General features: G+C 48.5%; 6 protein-coding genes across 8 annotated transcripts; 1 reads left to right on the top strand and 5 right to left on the bottom strand.

The window, feature by feature from the left end:
* Window positions 1-5,395: 5,395 nt before the first annotated feature.
* On the bottom strand, window positions 5,396-6,793 carry FOXG_17447 (uncharacterized protein). Its single transcript, XM_018397452.1, has one exon. The coding sequence runs from the start codon at window positions 6,756-6,758 to the stop codon at window positions 5,454-5,456; it is 1,305 nt and encodes a 434-aa protein (XP_018258495.1). The 5' UTR covers window positions 6,759-6,793; the 3' UTR covers window positions 5,396-5,453.
* A 266-nt stretch (window positions 6,794-7,059) lies between these two features.
* FOXG_17448 (uncharacterized protein) lies at window positions 7,060-7,881 on the bottom strand (the record flags this gene model as incomplete). The annotated part of the gene is made up of 1 exon (XM_018397453.1): window positions 7,060-7,881. One exon carries the CDS (start codon window positions 7,879-7,881, stop codon window positions 7,060-7,062), a length of 822 nt encoding a protein of 273 aa, XP_018258496.1.
* A 797-nt stretch (window positions 7,882-8,678) lies between these two features.
* On the bottom strand, window positions 8,679-10,728 carry FOXG_17449 (uncharacterized protein). 2 transcript variants are annotated; one of them, XM_018397454.1, is made up of 4 exons: window positions 10,565-10,728; window positions 10,216-10,505; window positions 9,276-10,149; window positions 8,679-9,202 (listed from the first exon to the last, which is right to left on the bottom strand). In XM_018397454.1, the coding sequence occupies exons 1-4, from the start codon at window positions 10,634-10,636 to the stop codon at window positions 8,852-8,854; spliced, it is 1,587 nt and encodes a 528-aa protein (XP_018258497.1). In that variant the 5' UTR covers window positions 10,637-10,728; the 3' UTR covers window positions 8,679-8,851. The 2 variants fall into 2 exon arrangements, with proteins under 2 accessions (XP_018258497.1, XP_018258498.1); XM_018397455.1 differs by having other exon boundaries at window positions 9,276-10,505.
* Window positions 10,729-10,841: 113 nt separating this feature from the next.
* FOXG_17450 (uncharacterized protein) lies at window positions 10,842-12,202 on the bottom strand. Of its 2 annotated transcripts, XM_018397456.1 has the most exons (4): window positions 11,762-12,202; window positions 11,273-11,706; window positions 11,162-11,218; window positions 10,842-11,108 (listed from the first exon to the last, which is right to left on the bottom strand). In XM_018397456.1, the coding sequence occupies exons 1-4, from the start codon at window positions 11,937-11,939 to the stop codon at window positions 11,088-11,090; spliced, it is 690 nt and encodes a 229-aa protein (XP_018258499.1). In that variant the 5' UTR covers window positions 11,940-12,202; the 3' UTR covers window positions 10,842-11,087. The 2 variants fall into 2 exon arrangements, with proteins under 2 accessions (XP_018258499.1, XP_018258500.1); XM_018397457.1 differs by having other exon boundaries at window positions 10,842-11,218.
* Window positions 12,203-12,293: 91 nt separating this feature from the next.
* On the top strand, window positions 12,294-13,511 carry FOXG_17451 (uncharacterized protein). Its single transcript, XM_018397458.1, has 2 exons — window positions 12,294-12,509; window positions 12,578-13,511. The coding sequence occupies exons 1-2, from the start codon at window positions 12,436-12,438 to the stop codon at window positions 13,362-13,364; spliced, it is 861 nt and encodes a 286-aa protein (XP_018258501.1). The 5' UTR covers window positions 12,294-12,435; the 3' UTR covers window positions 13,365-13,511.
* A 25-nt stretch (window positions 13,512-13,536) lies between these two features.
* Window positions 13,537-15,418, bottom strand: FOXG_17452 (uncharacterized protein). The gene is made up of 3 exons (XM_018397459.1): window positions 15,043-15,418; window positions 13,881-14,985; window positions 13,537-13,824 (listed from the first exon to the last, which is right to left on the bottom strand). The coding sequence occupies exons 1-3, from the start codon at window positions 15,303-15,305 to the stop codon at window positions 13,579-13,581; spliced, it is 1,614 nt and encodes a 537-aa protein (XP_018258502.1). The 5' UTR covers window positions 15,306-15,418; the 3' UTR covers window positions 13,537-13,578.
* Window positions 15,419-17,107: the final 1,689 nt, after the last annotated feature.

The following is a 17,107-nucleotide window of genomic DNA, read 5'->3' on the forward strand; positions in this document are numbered from 1 at the left end:
TCGGAAGCATGCAGGCGTCGGTTCGGGGATAAAGGCTGGGCAAGTAGTGCAGACAATACAAAACCGTGCTACCACTGGTCCACTAGAGACTTGATCAGCAGCACGCGCGACTGTATTGGAATTGATACGCTTCGACTTGGCCGTGCTGTTGGGGCATATAATAGAGGTTGTATCTTTCCCGTAGTAGAGAACGGCCATCCGCCCCAATTACGGATGGTCACGCGTATTCGAGATAAAACCCTAGACGAGCTCAGCCAAGTTTTCAGCGAGCTACTGGAGGTTGGCAACGTTCATCCTAGCTCTCCAGGGGGGAGCACAAGGTTCCGATCAACTACACCGAAACCCACCGGTTGATCGATTGGTGTATTACTCATACACTTACATCAATCAACCTGAACCCTCGACGTGATCAACTACCCTACATCGACGACCCTGGTTGATGTAGGTGTAGTGGATTTTCAACTCTCTCCTGTAAAAATTCTTTCTTGGCACGCACTGTTAGTGCGGTGCTAGGAGCGGGATTTTCTGCAGGCCACGCGACCACACAAAAACTGCGGGGACGCTATCGGCTCCCTAACAGCAGTTTTCAGAGAAGGAATTTTGGAGAGTTCGCCTTCTCTGACAACACCTTTGTCGGATCTAATGGCGGCACCTCAGAACCAGAACGCCTTAGATATCGGAGGGCGATGCCCCGGGCATTCGTAGCGACATCCTTCCGATCAACGACGCCGATTGCGATGGGTTTTTCTCCTTTAAAGGCAAGCCGCACCGTCGGCCTCTGATCCCTTCCCGAGGTTTTTCCCTGCCGCCGCGACAGTCGACTACGAGCTACAACTTGGTTACTGGAGATTGTGGACTGCGTCAGCAGATGTAGTGATGCGCGAGAGAATTCTGGTCGGTGGAAAAAGTTCGACAATAGATTGCCCTCGAACCCGCTGACGGGTGACGGGCTTGAGAAATACAGCACCTTTTGTGCCATTGGTATGCTGGATGGTGAAGGAAGCGGGGTATCCTGTACCTAGCTAGCTCAGCACGTCTTTTGCTCCAGTAGGAGATTTGGCTTCGTTACAGCCACCCAGACGAAAAATACACATACATACATACATACATAGGTGTAGTGGATTTTTGCAGCGGTGGATTTTTAGTGGGACAGGGTATCCAGTTTTGGACATCTGGATCCACCCTGTTAGGAGGTACTGTCTTTTGTGAGGGCAGGGCCACACAGACTTTAGTATTTCCTAACTTATTTTCGGGCCCCCAGTAGTTATAGAGGATATCCTGGGGTAATTTCCCGTACAGGTCCAAATTTTCATCGATCTGTTTGACGCATTCACACCTCCCGTAATGACCGATCCTTTAGAAGACAAAGTCGTTGAGACCTCTCCACCAATTCTTTCACCATCAACGTTACTAGCTGATGCCCAACAGCTACAGGAAGAACGTCTGTTTCGTCATTTCCGCGGCTGGCTCTTCTCCGAGCGCGCAAAGGACACCTCCTCCTGGACTTGGGACTACGGGTATGATATCCAGCGGGCTCATGAGCGAAGAGTTGTCAACACTTTGCCACAATAGGCATTGAGACTAATGATTCCTTCAATATTGGAAAGCATCGGGTGCCACTATAAAATGAATCCAATCACTCCAATACCTGCTTGCCCGAGCTCGTGCTTTCTATCCTCCCCCATCTGCCCTATCTGCGCCTTACCAATATGCGCTACCAAGAAATGCTCGTACTGACTTTGACGAGCATTCCCTGGGAAAAGCCGCGGGAGCAGGCCATGGCGAACTCCTTCGTCAAGAACTTTGACAGGGACCATTTTCAACGGATGGTGATGCAATGGATCGTTAAGAGTAATCTTTCCTTTCTCACGGTCGAAGACGAGGATCTCCGAGCCATATTCGATTATCTTAGTCCATCAGTGTCAATACGTGGTGGCCACTTATCTGCAGATACCCTCAGGACCAGGATTATCACTGAGTATCAACGACACCGCCACACCGTTATCGACGTCCTTCGACAATCTCCCGGCCTGATTCACATCTCTTTCGATGGCTGGACGTCGGGAAACCGGCATACCTTGTACGGAATCGCTTGCTTCTTCAGAGATGAGCACAACAAGCCCCGTAAGATTGTGCTGGGTGTGCCCGAGGTTTCCGTACGCCACAGTGGATCGAATATTGCAGCTCAAGTCCTTGATATCTTGACAGCCTACCAGATTACCGAGAAAATAGGATATTTCACGCTTGACAACGCAGAGAATAATGATACAGCGATGGGGGCCATTGGTCGTGAACTAGGCTTCACTGGTGCGTCTCGCCGAGGCCGCTGTTTCGGTCACACGGTCAACTTGTCAGCAAAGGCGTTGCTTTTTGGCAAGAACGCAAGCGCTTTCGAAGAGCAACTCTCCGGCGCGTCGGCCCTGCCGGAAGCAGACTGGGAATCATGGAGGAGCAAAGGCCCCGTTGGGAAGCTTCATAACCTTGTCTATGACATCTTTCGGTCCAACAGATTGATGTACTTGCTGCGAGATCTTCAACAAGATGCAATCAGCAAAGCCAGTTCGTTAAGGGAACGATCGAGGAAGCCACTTACTGTGGTGCGAGACAATAATACCCGCTGGCTTTCCCAACTGTACATGATCCGTAGGGCACTCAAAATTCGGCCATATCTTATCTTACTGGTGGTAAAGTACAAACAGGAGTGGGAAGATGAGAATAGGTCGAAGAGGACGGGTCAGGTCAGGAAGTCCGCAAAACTGCCACGTATCTGCGAGGAGGAGAACAAGCTAACGGACAGCGACTGGGAAGCCCTCCAGTGCCTGGAGGAGATATTGACGCATTATGAGAATGTAGTGAGGACTTTGGAGGGTGACGGACAAGTTAGAAAGAGAAGGCGAGGGTTTCTGGGCTCATATGGTAACATATGGGATGTGATTCTAGGTTTCGAAGAGCTCCTCTCGAAACTAGAGCAATACAAATTGCTTGCAGCAGGCTTTCCCGACGCCGAACAGTTCAGGATCGGGATTAATCTCGCCTGGGACAAGCTTGAAAAGTATTATTCAGCTCTAGATGAAACACCCATCTACTATACCGCTCTTGCTCTCCATCCTGCATACAAGTGGGCGTATTTCGAGCACACTTGGGACACCCATCCAGAATGGGTCGACAAGGCTAAGGAGATGGTTTACCGAGTTTGGAGGACCGAGTACGCGAATTCCGATATCCTCTCTCAAGCAGACGAGTCAGACGACCAACGTCCAGCAAAAAGACGCAAGTTCTTCAGCCCATTCGAGGCCAACAGTCGTCATATGCCGGCAAGATACGACTCTTCAGACGATGAAGCAGTCAAAGGTGATGAATACGAGACATGGCAAGGTAGCCGCGAAGTGAGTGATAGGAGAGTTCGCGATCCTATTACGTACTGGCATGAAAGGAGGTTGAAATACCCTCGACTTTCGCGGATGGCGTTGGACTTTTTGACCATTCAGCCAATGTCTGCAGAGTGCGAGAGGCTCTTTTCAGCTGCCGGAAGAATGGCGGTGCCGTCGCGAAGCCTTCTGGATGCCCAGATTATCTCCATCTGTCAGGTATCGCGGTCATGGTATAGGGCTGGGATCGTCAAGGAACTGGATCCGATGTTGATCTCGTGGCGCGAGGAAGAGCAGATTTATGAGGGTCTTGGGATGAGTGATGGCGAGTTAGCAGAACAAGCAACGGCATGGCTGAGGGCTCAGGGCGATGAGGGAGAGAGTGAGGGGTAGTAGGCTGGGCAAGTACCATCCATGATCAAGAGCGCAAGTCACGTGAGCGAAGTGTACGACAAACCAACCGTCAACTACATCCACCAAAGGCGCTGGTGTAGCACACTACACCCACCACACCGGACAGTTGCTTACATAATTTACATTTACACTACTCTGGGTCGAAAAGTGTAGTTGGTGTAGTTGATCGGAACCTTGATCGCGAGTTTCAGTCTGTCAGGTGGATGGAATGGTATGGAGCAGGATGCATCAACTTCCGGACCGGCCTGACTGGGTTCACCTGAATTGGCCGAGTGAGTCGTCCCTTGAGCAACTGGGCAACTTCGGGGTTACGTCCCATACTGACCACATCGTCTCCTCGGATTGCCCGGGTGAGATGCATCAATCACACTTTTCAGCATCCTCAACCATACAGACATTTTCAGGTTCAGTTTCCACGTGCAAAGTTTAATTTCTCTCTTATGCCTGCTAAAACAGTAAAGTTACAAACATTTACTGGGAAACTGAACCTGAAAATGTCTGTATCATATCATGCCTTGCGCCATGGAGGATCTACCGACTGGATAGGAAGGTCAGGCCTGGATGTCTCGGCCAAGCCACAGTGGGGAGGATTTATGACTGAGGAAAGCTGTGTGTCAAAGCCAGCTGGCTTACAAACGGGCATCCCGGATGCAAAGGAAGCCCCGCTCCATACATTAAAGTTCGATGAAGCTGCCGGCAGTTCAAAGGAGGTGGCCTAGCTGCCTCGGAACACCGACGGGTGACCGGGTCCCCCCGGCGCTTCCCATCGCGCCACCCACTGCTACCTTGGGCGGGCAGACAGGGGTTGGAGAGAATTGGAAAACTTTAAAACCCTGACCTACAGCAATGTTATGTGAGCTAGTGCGCCGGGACCACACGATCCTGGTGCTCAACTAAGCTACGTTTCAAGCGAGCCCCTCTTCAGAGGAGACAGACTTGAGGGGGTGGGGGGTTGACCACTTTTTTCAACGCCCCCCGCGGGTATGTACAGTAAGTGGGCTTTGGGGGACAAGTTACAGGTTCTGTGATCACGATCTAGCAAGATGTCGGAGATAGCCCGATGGGCTGGAGTATAACTCCGAGCCGTCTCGAGATGTATATAGATTGAGAGAAAGCCCTCAACTGTTGGAAAATCCGGGGATCCCCCTTCCCTTCAGGATTCAGACTACCGGTAGTGAGATATCGGCATACGCGACAGCTATATCCATTGGAAATAGTAAGCTGTTCAATTGCCGGGCTATTATCATCTGGTAGTGTGATAAGCGTCGGGTCAGCTAATTCAAATGTGCCAAAGTAGTCCTTCATGTCCTTGAGCACTCGGCCCTTAAGCTGATGCTGCCGTCGAAAATGTGAGTCGATGCCAGCGCCGGGCCGAACGGCTGCTCGACATAGCCGGCAGATCAGTATCTGATAGTCTTGATTGAAGTCCCCTTTCCTTTCCTCTGCGTTGTGCTAACCCCAAGTTAACCCCAAGCTAACCCCAAGTGTGGGGTTGGGGTTAATTTAAGCCAATCAGCACCTCGGCCTAGCATCAGACGATTCATCATAAAGATTTAAGCGAGATGACCCAATTTCTTAGTCGATTGATGATCAATCGCCTGTGAATAATACCAAGGTGGTTGGGTGTAGTGTTCAGACTTTTGACCACAAATTTTACTTATGTACTCTATACTATGGGCTAACCTTACAGTTCCAAACTTGGGCTGTAAGCTTTTCTAGTTCATCTGCTGCTTTGTGTGCTCCTCCCAGACTCTTTAGCTGCTTGCCAAGTCTTATGGCATTTTCTTTGTAGCTCCCATCGCTTAATGCTTTAGCAACTGCTTCTCGGATCTGTTCCTCCGAAGGCTTGTCTGTCTGCAGATTGAAGCCGGCCTTGGCCCAAGCGACTCTAGCACCGACATCTGCATGATCGGCCACTGTTCCCACGCAAATAAGAGGGACGCCATGTTCCAGTGCTTGCATGACTCCGCCATAACCACCATTGGTGATCAGGATATTGCAGTATGGCAGAAGTAGATCATAGGGAACCCATGCCGAGATGTGGACGCGCAAGCCGTCTGCGTTCCGTGATATGCTTGCTGCGTTCGACTTGACTTGTTCGGCGTATGGAGTAGCAACTACCAGGTAGACATTGCCGCCAAATTCACCATAAGACCTTTTTAAGGCCTCCAGGACGGGAATGATGAGTGTAGAGGGGTCGGTGGCGAGCGTGCCCTGTGTGAGTCCAATGATGATCCGAGATGTATCTTTTTCTTGATTTATTTTCGTCCACCATTCAGGGGGATCTTCCCATACAGTTTGTGTTGAGCCTGCGAGTGATCCGAGGAAGTGCACTGTGTCGGGAACAGTCTGATTGAACTCCAACAGAGGAGACGAAGCCTGCAAATGCAGGAAGGGACTACAATGCAACCAGGGCAACTCTTCATCTTTGACTGGAGGCAAGCCCAAAACAGCTCTCTGTGAGTTGATGAGCGGCAGCAACATGGGCGGCATGCAAAGTAAAGCGCCAATGGCCGAGGCGGGAGGATGACTAGCCGCGAGTGAAAGAGTGTAAAGCGGCGTGCCCGTGATGGAGGCATAGACAGGAATCTCGCCAAGTGCATGCAACGCCGCGGCGCCTTGAGGCGCAAAGTCGTTAAGAATGCAGTCGGCTGGAAACTCAGCTAAGGCTCGCCGCAAATCAGCAACTTGAGCAGTGAGCCTGTCTGCAAAAAAAGCTTTCGCGACTCCCTCTAAGTCGAAAATGGGGTTTGCCATCAATCTAGCATCAGTCTCAGCTACATCTTTCGTGACAATGAAGCGTGCTCCTGAGTCGATGATACGTGATTCTTCAGATGGATTGCCAAGCCAGGCGACTTGATGCCCGCGGCGTACGAGCTCTTTGACAACAGGGAGAGCGATAAGAGTATGACTTTTTTGGAAAAGAGTATGCACAAGGAACCTGTACTTGTCTGCTTTTTCATGGATTGGCGACATTTTCTAGTCCTGTTTTTGGTGCTGGAGATGGTGCTAGTCCAAGCATATGTAGAAAACATAAAAGACGAAAGTACCTGCATCTATTTATCATTAGGTGACAAAATCGTTATCTTCATCACCCTCGGCGGTACTGCCAACAATCCAACAATCCAACAGGGGGTAATCCATAAAAATCCGTCTTATCCGAGAATGTGCTCTTAGGCCCTTATGTAATATCAACCTTTGAGACTAATCAACTACAAGGGCCAGGGGAGTTATTTAACTTTATCACAGCCCAGTCTGGACCCAGGTAGTTATCAACTCAAAACCTAAAGTACAAACTCCACATTGCAACAGCAGCCGAAGCAAGCAAAACTCCTCCAGTTACTTTACCCAAGACGATAGTAGTGTTTCGACGGACTTCCTGTTTCCGAATCTCCTTCATTTCCTCTCGATCATTTACCCTTGGAAATTCTGTCTCTGGCACGCCCACGTCCAAGAATTGACAAAGCGGTTCCCATCCCTCAACCACGTCAAACTCAAGCAAATTCTCCGGCGATACCCGCTCCCTTAGCATGGCATGGTGCTCGTCATAGACGTCTCGCAATCTCGCTTTGACGCTCTGATAGTCATGCGCCCCAAACTTGCCCAGCACCATCTTGTAGATAGCCGACCAGGCCTTGTAACTGAGAAAAGACTGTATAAATTGGAGAAGTGCGACGGGGACTAAGGGGGGGAAAATGGGCCTCAAGATTGCCTGGTCGAAGCTTGCTGCCCAGGCATCATACGGCCGCTTCGAGACAATGACTTTGACTCCTGGATAGACGTCGAGTAGTTGTTGCGCAAAGAGCCCAGCGGGCTCGATGACGGCCTCGCAGGGCGCGTAGAGTACATCCCACTCCTCTCGTGTCAGTCCGCCTTTATCATTGTAGGTAGGTAGGTTAGGGAACGAGGCATCAGCAGCTCGGTCAAAGAACTCAAAATCGCTCCATGGCATAGTAGAACCTTGGTGAACATCTCGAAGACCCAATACACTCAGTGCGGCAGCTAGAGATGTCGTTCCGGTACGCGGCAGACCCAAACAAAGCGCCTTGAGGGGGCGGTGAGGCCTTGGGCTTGTTGATTCGGTGTTGGACTTGCGCATTTTGATCCTTATCGATCAAGGAAATAGTGGCTACTGTTGGGAATAGACAATTCAACAATCTTAAAAGGAAAAGACGGTCATTTTGGAACTTTTTGATGTGGCAATGATTCAGTGATGGCTCAATAATTGTCCTATCACGGAAAAGCGGCAACCCCTTCATTTCGTTCCAACTTAGCAATCAAAATGAATTCCCTCCGGTGAAGTCCGAGTACAGTGCTGACTAGGTAGTTACAGTGAGGTGCAATAAGTTTGAATCTAATATAAAGTTTTTGCCTTGTTGCTCTCGTCCTGCCAGAAGCCCGACTAGCTATATCGGGTAGATGTCTAGCCCAGGTAGGCAGCTACAGTGGGACGCAAAAAGTATTCGCAGGTGTGTAGGTAGATCTGATGCTCGAAAGCTCGTCAGGGGTAGCTTGCCAGGTCCTCAATACCTTACATTACACTTAAATCAGGCGGATATCCTAGTATCAAGTACCTAAGCAAAAGCTAAGTTACTAACTAGAAGAGCTTGGACGGCTTACACACCTGCGAATACTTTTTGCACCCCACTGTAGCTAACTTGATTAGACATAACACGGAGCAAAGGGGTAGCTTCCGATCGGTTTAGCAAGGAGGCGGGCACTTGCGCCTGGATTCAAACTTCTTGCATCCCACTGTAGATCCCTTGACCAGCTGCAAAGCTTATTCAGTCAATATCACCAACAATTCCTGAGTTACAAGGCCAGGCATTTAAGGTTTACTATTTAGGTATACCACGGAGTATATTGTATCAACTCAGCAAAATCGAACCACTAAGTGGGGAAGAATTACGAATATAGAGTTTATAGAGCATATTAATGTACTATCTAGTAGTTCCAGGACAAATATGACCCCCCACTTGGACTATTTAATTGAGTCGATACCATATTCGGAAGTGGAGCTTGACAGGAAACCAAGGAGCACAGGAGGTTGTAGCTCATAGTTTGCACCCTCACCTTGCTTCATTCCTCTCCCGAACTCTTATTCTCAAAGGACCCTTTGTCCATGAAAACTTTACAGTTTGATTGGCAAGCCAGTCCTCTTTCGGCTCTGCGAGCTCGTAATCGAAACGCAGGAGGAAGTTGACCAGGGTCAGGCGCATCAGTGCATACGCCAGATTTCTTCCCACGCAATCTCTCGGGCCATGAGAGAAAGGCTTGACGAGTGATAATCTGTCGTCCAAAAACCTTTTGTCATACTGTTGATGTGACTCTGGAAGAAATCGCTCGGGGTGAAACTCCTTCGCTTGTGCGAAATGAGCTGGGTTTCGATGGGTTGACCATTGGTACGTGTAGACCTTTGTCTTGTCCGAGGAGGATCGGTTAGCAAATGAAAGATATCCAGGTGAATTCTGGCCAAATAAGATAAAAACTCACGCCTTTCGGAATGAAGTGCCCTCCGACGAGTTCTCCGGGGGACACTCTTGGAGGCTGCTCTGCTGTGGATGGATACACTCGCATGGCTTCCTCAATGCAGGCGTTCAAATACGGCAACGATGTTGATGTTGTGTTACGTAAAGTCACTTCTTCCTCGCTCTGAAAGGCTGATCGTAGTTCATCCAAGACAGCTCTTTTGGCTTTCGCAGCCGCTGGCTGTGCAAGATAATATAGTACGCCGCACATGGTGGTGGTGGTGGAATCGCTGCCAGCTGTAGCAAGAATCAGAGAATTCTGCGAGATTTCCAAGTCGTTCATCCCCTTCTTCTCGGACGTCTCCATCGCGGCATCTTCTCTGTCCTGCGTCATGTACACAATGAAGTCACGACGGGCCCCAGAATGTAGTCCTGTAGTCATTCGCGTTTTGGCTTTGGCTTCGATGAAAGAACCATACTTATGACTCGACTTCAGTCCACCTACGTCTGCCATGTAAATGAGTGGTAGAAACGGCATCAGCAATGGATAAGCCATGAGGAAGCTCCCTATTTGTAGCCCTTGGGTGGAATCGAAGAAGCCGAGCAAGAACTTTTGTTGCATGCGGTCTTTCAGACCGTTGAAAGAGTTGGAGAATATGAGATCACTGACAGTGTCCATGGTGAGAAGGTACAGCCAACTCATGATGTCTATGCTCTCTGCCGAGTTTTCTTGAGTGTTAGATGCCTTGGAAGCTAACGCGCGTAGTAATTCCTGAATGTGGCGAAGAATGTCGGTCTCCATATCATTGAGGGCGACATTGCTAAATGCCGGGGCTATAGCTCTTCTTTGACGACGATGTGTTTCCCGGGGCGCGTTAATGAGAACGTTATGGTCGCCCCTAGTCTATAAGTTAACAAGTTATCTCTATATCAGGTGGAGAGTTGATTATCCACAGAAGCCTTACGGGAAGAAGTGACCAGGAACCTTGGACCATTCTGGTAAGCCTGAAGACTTATGTGTATAGATACTCTCCCATGCATATAACCCGTCAATAGACAAGGAGTCTGGCGCAATGCGTACAACTGGGCCATGTTTGGCGTGCAACTGCTCGACTGTCTTGAAAAAGAGCCCTTGAATGTGCGAGCAGTAGCGGAATGGAAGGCTCGAGACCGACAAGTACTTGGGTCCGGGAAACTTGGCAAGTGGATGAAAGCATAGCCTATACACGATTATTGTCACTCGATAGATAATGAGCTAAATTTAGTCAGTACTGTTGCCTAAGTTCGATTTGTTGTCGTAGAATAACAACTAACCAACCAAAGAGCGCTGAGAGGCCAAGAATCAAACAGAGGCCTGAACATAATGATGAAATCTAACAATAGCATGATGACACAAGTTTAAGCTTAGAATTGGGGCAAGAAAATAATCGAAAAGCAAAGGGTAGGATATCTCTACTTTGCCTGTTACGCATGAGTACAATGAAAAAGTACTTGAATTTATAATGTTCTATATTATAAATATAACTTACAACGAAACACAAGTACGTATCCCAATCCAACGTTCACCCGAAGGGGAATATTTTTAGTTGGAGCATATATTAATCCAAGTTCAAGTACAATTTAATTTAATCTACGCATAAGGCCACTTTACAGTGGAGGGCAAAAAGTATTCGCCCCCCTGATAATTTAGACCTCCCAGGCTAGCCTATTTAATCCCTTGTAATACGACCATAGAGTATAATGAATCAGCCTTGCATAAATTTTAGCCAGGCTGACCAATTATGTCTCTCACCATATTATGATAGCCTGACTGATCGAGTTAGGCGGTATGTTCCAATTAGCTGGGGGCGAATACTTTCTGCCCCCCACTGTATTAGCAACCGTTATTCAATCTTAACCAGTCTGGCTCACCCCACCCGACACAGCCAGACCCACCTGCGTCAACGGGTTCTTCCACTTAATGTGATGCTAAGGAGAGTTAGTTTACTGACCAAGGTACGTAAGTGTCAGAGAGGGTATTACCACCAGAGTTCTAGCTTCTTTCTGCTCTAGAATTGCATTCAGTGACCGCGAAGATTCGCTCAAGGCAGTCTCGGATTGAGCAAGACTCTCCCACTTGGTGAGCATTAGAAGTGCTCTCCAGCCGCGACTGTCATATTCGGCCTCCTTCAAACTCCACCCTGTCGTGACGGAGGTGACGGACCCCAATACAGTCATGACTGTCTGTTGGAAGCCTGTTTCATTAGAGCACGTGGGCAAGAGGAAGATTTCCATTCTCATGATGCCCTCATCAAGAGCAGGTGTAAAGTCGCTGTCGAGCAGGAACTGGTTTTTGAAGGCTTTCAGGGACGATATGTCAAGCCCGGCGCCCTCGCAGATTCCATCGAGCAGTTTACGAACTTGCTCTTGGTCGGGTGACATCTCTTTCGCCCTCCACGAGGACTCCTTATCCCAGACTGTTCACGATTGTTACTCTAAATCAACCAGCGACAGGTAACATATGGAACTCACCATCCAAGATTTCAACAACCTCTTGTTGTTCAAGAGGGCGCCCGCTAAAGACACCCTCATAACCTGGTTTCTCATCTCGGGCATCTCCGGCCATGCTTTTCAGCTTCTGGCCCGCGGCCTGGCCTCCAGCATCGTTTTTGGGCGCAGGAAGGAATTTGATGTCAATGAACTTGCCCATGTTTGGTAAATCGTGTACAACGAGGACTTCGGAAGCTAGTTGCGTGCTATTGCTGGATATTTTTCTTCGTCCGCCCTGATAGTTCCGCGGATATTATAGTCCTAGCCGCTGATTCGTGTTATTCTTCTAAGTTCATGAAGATTGTAGAACACGTAGACAACGGGTCGGTGTTGACGGGCCTGAGTGAGTTCGAAACTGAACCCGAGGCGATTCGTAAGCGCAACAGCCCGTATGCACACTCGGCTGTTCCACTACGAATGTTGACTAATTGCCGTAAACTCTATCATATCAAGATGTGGCAGGCTCACGACGCGTGGCACAATCCCCACTCAATTTAGTTTAACTTTCGCCAATTCGCTCCTGGTCAGGAGCCTCGGGAGATTGAGCAGTTGGCGTAAGGATTCTGGCATACTTATATGACTTGCACATATAACTGATATGCATCCGTCGCTCGTAATGTCCGTTCCATCCGGGATTTTCAAACACTTCATTTCACATGTCACACATTGGTGGTCAAGCAGTCGCCGGCCCGAAGCCTGGTGCAAAGTTCGTCATTATCGGCGCGGGCATGTATGCCGTTCCCCTCCATCTATGGACCACCCCTGAAACACGAGTAGAGTTTTAACAAATGGGTCTAGGTCACGGACAGGAACCAAATCTTTTGGCGAGGCCCTCTCCATTCTGTTGGACGGGCCTGTGCACGATGCGGGCGTACAGTGCAATGCCGGCCCCAGGGTTGTAGGAGAGCGCTGGCTCGAGGCTCTTGAGCTTGGAGCGACACCTCCAAGTTCCCGAACCAAAACGCAAGACACCAAGATTCAGTACCTCCTCTCTGAGCTGACTGAGGGCTACGTAGCTACCGTGGACTGGCCTGCCAACTTCATGACCGATGAGTTAATGCAGCTGCACCCTGATGCTATTGTCATCTGCACCACGCGAGATCCTGAATCGTGGGGCCGCAGCTTGGCTGTCTTGGGCCAAGTCATGAACAACTGGTACTTCCCCATTCTTGTGTCTGTTCTGCCAAAGGTCGGCCTTCACGCTAGATGGAGGCAAGGTTGGGAAAATATGGTGCGGTCCAGGTACGAAGTTCCAAGCAGCGCGAGCGAGTATTTCAGCATCACAACTCATGAGGACTACCTCCGCAGAAATGTCCCCCAAGACAAGCTGCATTTTTACAGTGTGGGCTCTGGATGGGAACCTCTGTGTGAGATCCTGGGTGTGAATGTGCCTAATGTGCCGTTTCCCTATCGAAATAGAGGGGACGACATCAGAAGGACATATCGCAACTTCATGTTTGCTGGTGCGGCGGCTTGGACAGGTATTTTCGGTTCAGCATTTGCTACATGGTGGGTTTTTCTTCGGGGAAATGGCATGCGAAATGTATGGGCTACGTTGAAGTTGGTCATGCGTCGTAGGAATTAGATGCCAGAAACGTGTTGTATGATAAGCAGCTCCTGTACTATGCAATTTAGCATGCCTCTCAATGGAATGTTGCATATTCAGTATCGAAGAAAACATGTTTTCTTCGCAATAAAAGCATGACATTTCAATGCTCACCCTATTTCCGAGAAGCTCTTGTACATATATAAACTATGCTATCGGTAAACAGTCAACTATTGTAGCTTTTCGAAATCCCCTAGAAAACCATCCTCCACCCAACCGTTTCCCAGCCTTCTCTCCTCTTGACCATACAAGACGAATCCTGTCCTTCATGGAGGGGCTTCATGACGCCTTCTCCAAGCCTGGTCGGCCCCATCTTGACGGAAGCAGGCTTCAAGCCTGTGAAATCGAACCCCGTCAACAATACAGCAGTGAAAGGTATAATTTCATTATACGCAAAAACTCGGCCGGGACAAAGGTGTTTGCCTCCACCGAATGGGAACTGCGGTTTTTGCAAGTTAGCATAAAGATTACTGATAGAAATTTGGTTGGACTTACAAACGACGCCTTCTTTTTTTGCTTATCTTTTCCCTGTAAGTTTACAAAACGATCTCCTCTGAAAGTTGTCGCATCACCTCCCCACGCATCGGTGGATGCGTGTAAAGCCCTGGCAGTCCAGATAACCGGTACATCCTTCTTCAGAAGATAGTTTTGTCCCTCTTTGTTTGAGACAATCATATCTTCCAGTGGATGGCGCGTCCCAAGGAACTGATTGCTGATTCGGATGGCTTCGTGCCAGCAACTTATCAGCAGAGGACAGCTGTTCTCATTGATGGCCGAAACTCGCAGCTCGGCAACGTTGCGTTCCCTAAGAACGAGGGGCTCTATTTCCATTCTGAGTTCTTGTATCAAGTTCTGATCCTGGAGCACGTTTGCCAAGAGCCAGAAGATGGTCGGAACGGAGCCCGTAGTCGCCACGAACATGAAGCTCATTTCCATTCTGCCTATCTCTTCGGCTGGGATCCCCGCCTGGCGTAAAAGCTGAGCCCGGGCGCGAATGAAAGGCGTCACATCATCGTTGAGTTCTGAGTTGGAAGCGTAGAAATCGATCATGGCAGACTGCACTCTTCTACGGCCGTTGAAAGCCCCAGGTGCAAGAAACTTGCCGACAAAGCTCCCCAGAAGAAGCCGTGTAAAGTCGCCTTCGAAATCCCACAGACTCTGTATAAGAGAAGGGTCTTCCCGAAAAGGGTTTTTGGCGCCATATAGTGTGTTCGACACAGACAAGGTGATGTGATTGCGAAGCCAAACGTAGAGATTGGGTATCTCGAGACGCTGGTTGTCAACAGCCAAAGAGCTGACTTGTTCATTAAGATAATCAAGTGCTCTGGCAGTCATGTTCCTGAGACTCTGGCCTATGAGACCCTCGTGAATGGCCTCGATGAGCCGTTGTTGAATTCGCTCTTGCACAGCCTCGGGTGATCTCAAAGAAATAATGGTCTCTTTGCTCAGTCCGAAGACTTTCTGGGCGAAGTCGAGGCTGTACTTATCATGGGAGAGGGCCTTGCTTCGGAAAGCAGACTGAACTACAGCTGGTGACCAGACGACATAGACCTTTGCGTGGCCGAGTTGAAGGGTTGCAACCTCAACATTGTGTTTTTGACTACATTATAGGATGTTAGTAACTAACTACAGATACAGAAGCTTGCGAGGCGCATACCGCAGCTCGATGAAATATTCGCTTGGCTTTCGAATAAAGCTCAATATGTGACCAAATATGGGGATTCGGGGCTTGAGGAGCGGCGGTTCCCTGGATTCGACTGACACTCTAGTGACTCTTTCTAGGGCAGCAATACAAATTATAGTGACGGTCAGCAAGCCAATGAGAAATGCCGTGGGCAACTCTCTGTCCGAAGCTGCATGTTGTTGCTGCAGCATGGATTGATTTAAGGGTGGAAAACTTGCAGTGATTATATCACTCATTCTGATCTGTTCATTTGTGTGAGAGTTTAGGCGTAATTGTTCCGTTTGCACAAAAGCCTGGCGCCTCGAAAATAAGACATCTGGTGTTTAAACTGAAAAGGTATGACCTCGACCAGTACCTCCATGCTTCAGTCTTTCTGGGCATTACATAATGAAAAAGCGTCACAGTGATGTAACCACTCCCAAATGCACTAAGAGTTATAATATACTTTTTTTTTAATTACGTTTAATTTTATTAGGTTTTGTCAAAGCAACGGGTACGAGATGATGTAGACGAACACTGTTGCTTGATTGAAGACATCGGGCCCTCTGGGACACCCCTTTTAATTTAAAGGGTGTATCCACTAGCTAGGGGTCAGATTTCACATACGAATTCCGGCTTACATGACCATTCCTTCAGAATCCACACTCCCTCGTGCAGGTACTGGCGCCCTGACCTTTGTGCCCGAGGTCTTGACTTTAAAGCATGGCAAGTTTAATCTAAGATACTCTTAGGGACAGGCCAAGTGTTTATTTTTAATATACGGTTTATTTAGGTGCTAATATCTATTCAAATAATATTATAAACTTTAATAGAAAGGCGTTATAGACCTCTGCTTGTCGGAGAAAGGGTTATATAGTTGGATCCGAATAGGTAGTATAAGCTGGATACAGCCTTATTGTCAGATATAGGGGTCTATTGTGTGTGTTCCGCTCTCTGTCCGATAGTTGGGTTGGAACCCTATTTCTATCTGTTCGGTAATGACCTATCTAAGAGGTTGTTACAGTGCTGAGACAGCTCTCTGACCGGTCGTTCGGTCAGCCGGTTAGCCGGTTTCATTTTCACCAGTATTCAACACTTATAGTTATAAGTATCTATACCTAGATTGAAGAATTTATTATAAAAGGTATAAATTTATAAATAGATAACGTAGTTGATAAGCGAGTGTGACAGACAAGCGAGTGTGACAGTATACTGTGTAGCTAAAAATAGCTTACCCTATAGCATTTTAGTACTTAAATAAAATAGTTAAAAATCTAATAAAATTATTCTTAAAATAGTATAGCTGTTGAACAGGTGCTGGGGCCTCACGTGCAAGCAGGGATACATTAAGATTACAGCCGAAATGGTAAAACCTCTAAGGGGTAGATTTCAACAGAACACAACATGAATACACACCAATTCACATCAATGAACCGAATACACGTAATGTCTAACAATTAAGAGTCTCAATTGCATCTCAGCGACCCGCGCACCCAAATGCATACGACTTTCGGTTCATTCTATCACCATGTCGGCCAAACACGCCGAGAGGACCATTAGCTACGCGTCTCCGGAGGATTGGGACTCCTGGTCCAACGAATTCAAGAAACTGGCGCACGCCTACGACCTGTGGCAGTATATTGATCCAACCGATCGTATCCGATGGCCTCAGCGACCAGAACTTCCAGAAATCCGAGACTACCCCAGACAAGCAGATCCGGACGATCCCGATAGTGGCACAATGACGCCCAGCTCAGATTACGTACCGCCCCGGCGAATTCGGAGAGTTGACGTCTGAAGGAAGAGCGGAATACGAGCATGATATCAGGATCTACTCTCTGAAAGAAACGGCGTATAGAGAGACGAAGAAACAGGAGCAGAAGCTGGTCGAGTTTGTCCTCAAGACGGTCTCGGCCACGTATCAGAAAACATCCTGCGTCACGGGAGACCGATTAGACAAGTGGTATCAGGAGCTACGAAGATCTGGAGTGGTATACAACGAACGCCTTCGACCCGAAGCGCGCGACAAGTACCACAAAGCCGTACATACAGCCCCGAA

Source organism: Fusarium oxysporum, chromosome 14 (genome assembly GCF_000149955.1).
Source record: "Fusarium oxysporum f. sp. lycopersici 4287 chromosome 14, whole genome shotgun sequence".
In the NCBI taxonomy this organism is placed as follows: domain Eukaryota; kingdom Fungi; phylum Ascomycota; class Sordariomycetes; order Hypocreales; family Nectriaceae; genus Fusarium; species Fusarium oxysporum.

What these genes read in the sequence shown, in the direction of transcription:
- FOXG_17452 (XM_018397459.1), bottom strand. Translation starts at nt 15,305, where the DNA reads ATGAGTGATATAATCACTGCAAGTTTTCCACCCTTAAATCAATCCATG. An exon ending in GAATATTTCATCGAGCTGCG is followed by an intron (nt 14,986 to 15,042) that starts GTATGCGCCTCG and finishes CCTATAATGTAG; the next exon opens with TCAAAAACACAATGTTGAGG. An exon ending in AAAAAAAGAAGGCGTCGTTT is followed by an intron (nt 13,825 to 13,880) that starts GTAAGTCCAACC and finishes CAAAAACCGCAG; the next exon opens with TTCCCATTCGGTGGAGGCAA.
- FOXG_17450 (XM_018397456.1), bottom strand. Translation starts at nt 11,939, where the DNA reads ATGGGCAAGTTCATTGACATCAAATTCCTTCCTGCGCCCAAAAACGAT. An exon ending in GGTTGTTGAAATCTTGGATG is followed by an intron (nt 11,707 to 11,761) that starts GTGAGTTCCATA and finishes AATCGTGAACAG; the next exon opens with TCTGGGATAAGGAGTCCTCG. An exon ending in GTCTGGCTGTGTCGGGTGGG is followed by an intron (nt 11,109 to 11,161) that starts GTGAGCCAGACT and finishes AGTGGGGGGCAG; the next exon opens with AAAGTATTCGCCCCCAGCTA.
- FOXG_17447 (XM_018397452.1), bottom strand. Translation starts at nt 6,758, where the DNA reads ATGTCGCCAATCCATGAAAAAGCAGACAAGTACAGGTTCCTTGTGCAT.
- FOXG_17449 (XM_018397454.1), bottom strand. Translation starts at nt 10,636, where the DNA reads ATGCTATTGTTAGATTTCATCATTATGTTCAGGCCTCTGTTTGATTCT. An exon ending in CTCTCAGCGCTCTTTGGTTG is followed by an intron (nt 10,506 to 10,564) that starts GTTAGTTGTTAT and finishes GACTAAATTTAG; the next exon opens with CTCATTATCTATCGAGTGAC. An exon ending in GTTCCTGGTCACTTCTTCCC is followed by an intron (nt 10,150 to 10,215) that starts GTAAGGCTTCTG and finishes CTTATAGACTAG; the next exon opens with GGGCGACCATAACGTTCTCA.
- FOXG_17451 (XM_018397458.1), top strand. Translation starts at nt 12,436, where the DNA reads ATGTCACACATTGGTGGTCAAGCAGTCGCCGGCCCGAAGCCTGGTGCA. An exon ending in GTCATTATCGGCGCGGGCAT is followed by an intron (nt 12,510 to 12,577) that starts GTATGCCGTTCC and finishes AAATGGGTCTAG; the next exon opens with GTCACGGACAGGAACCAAAT.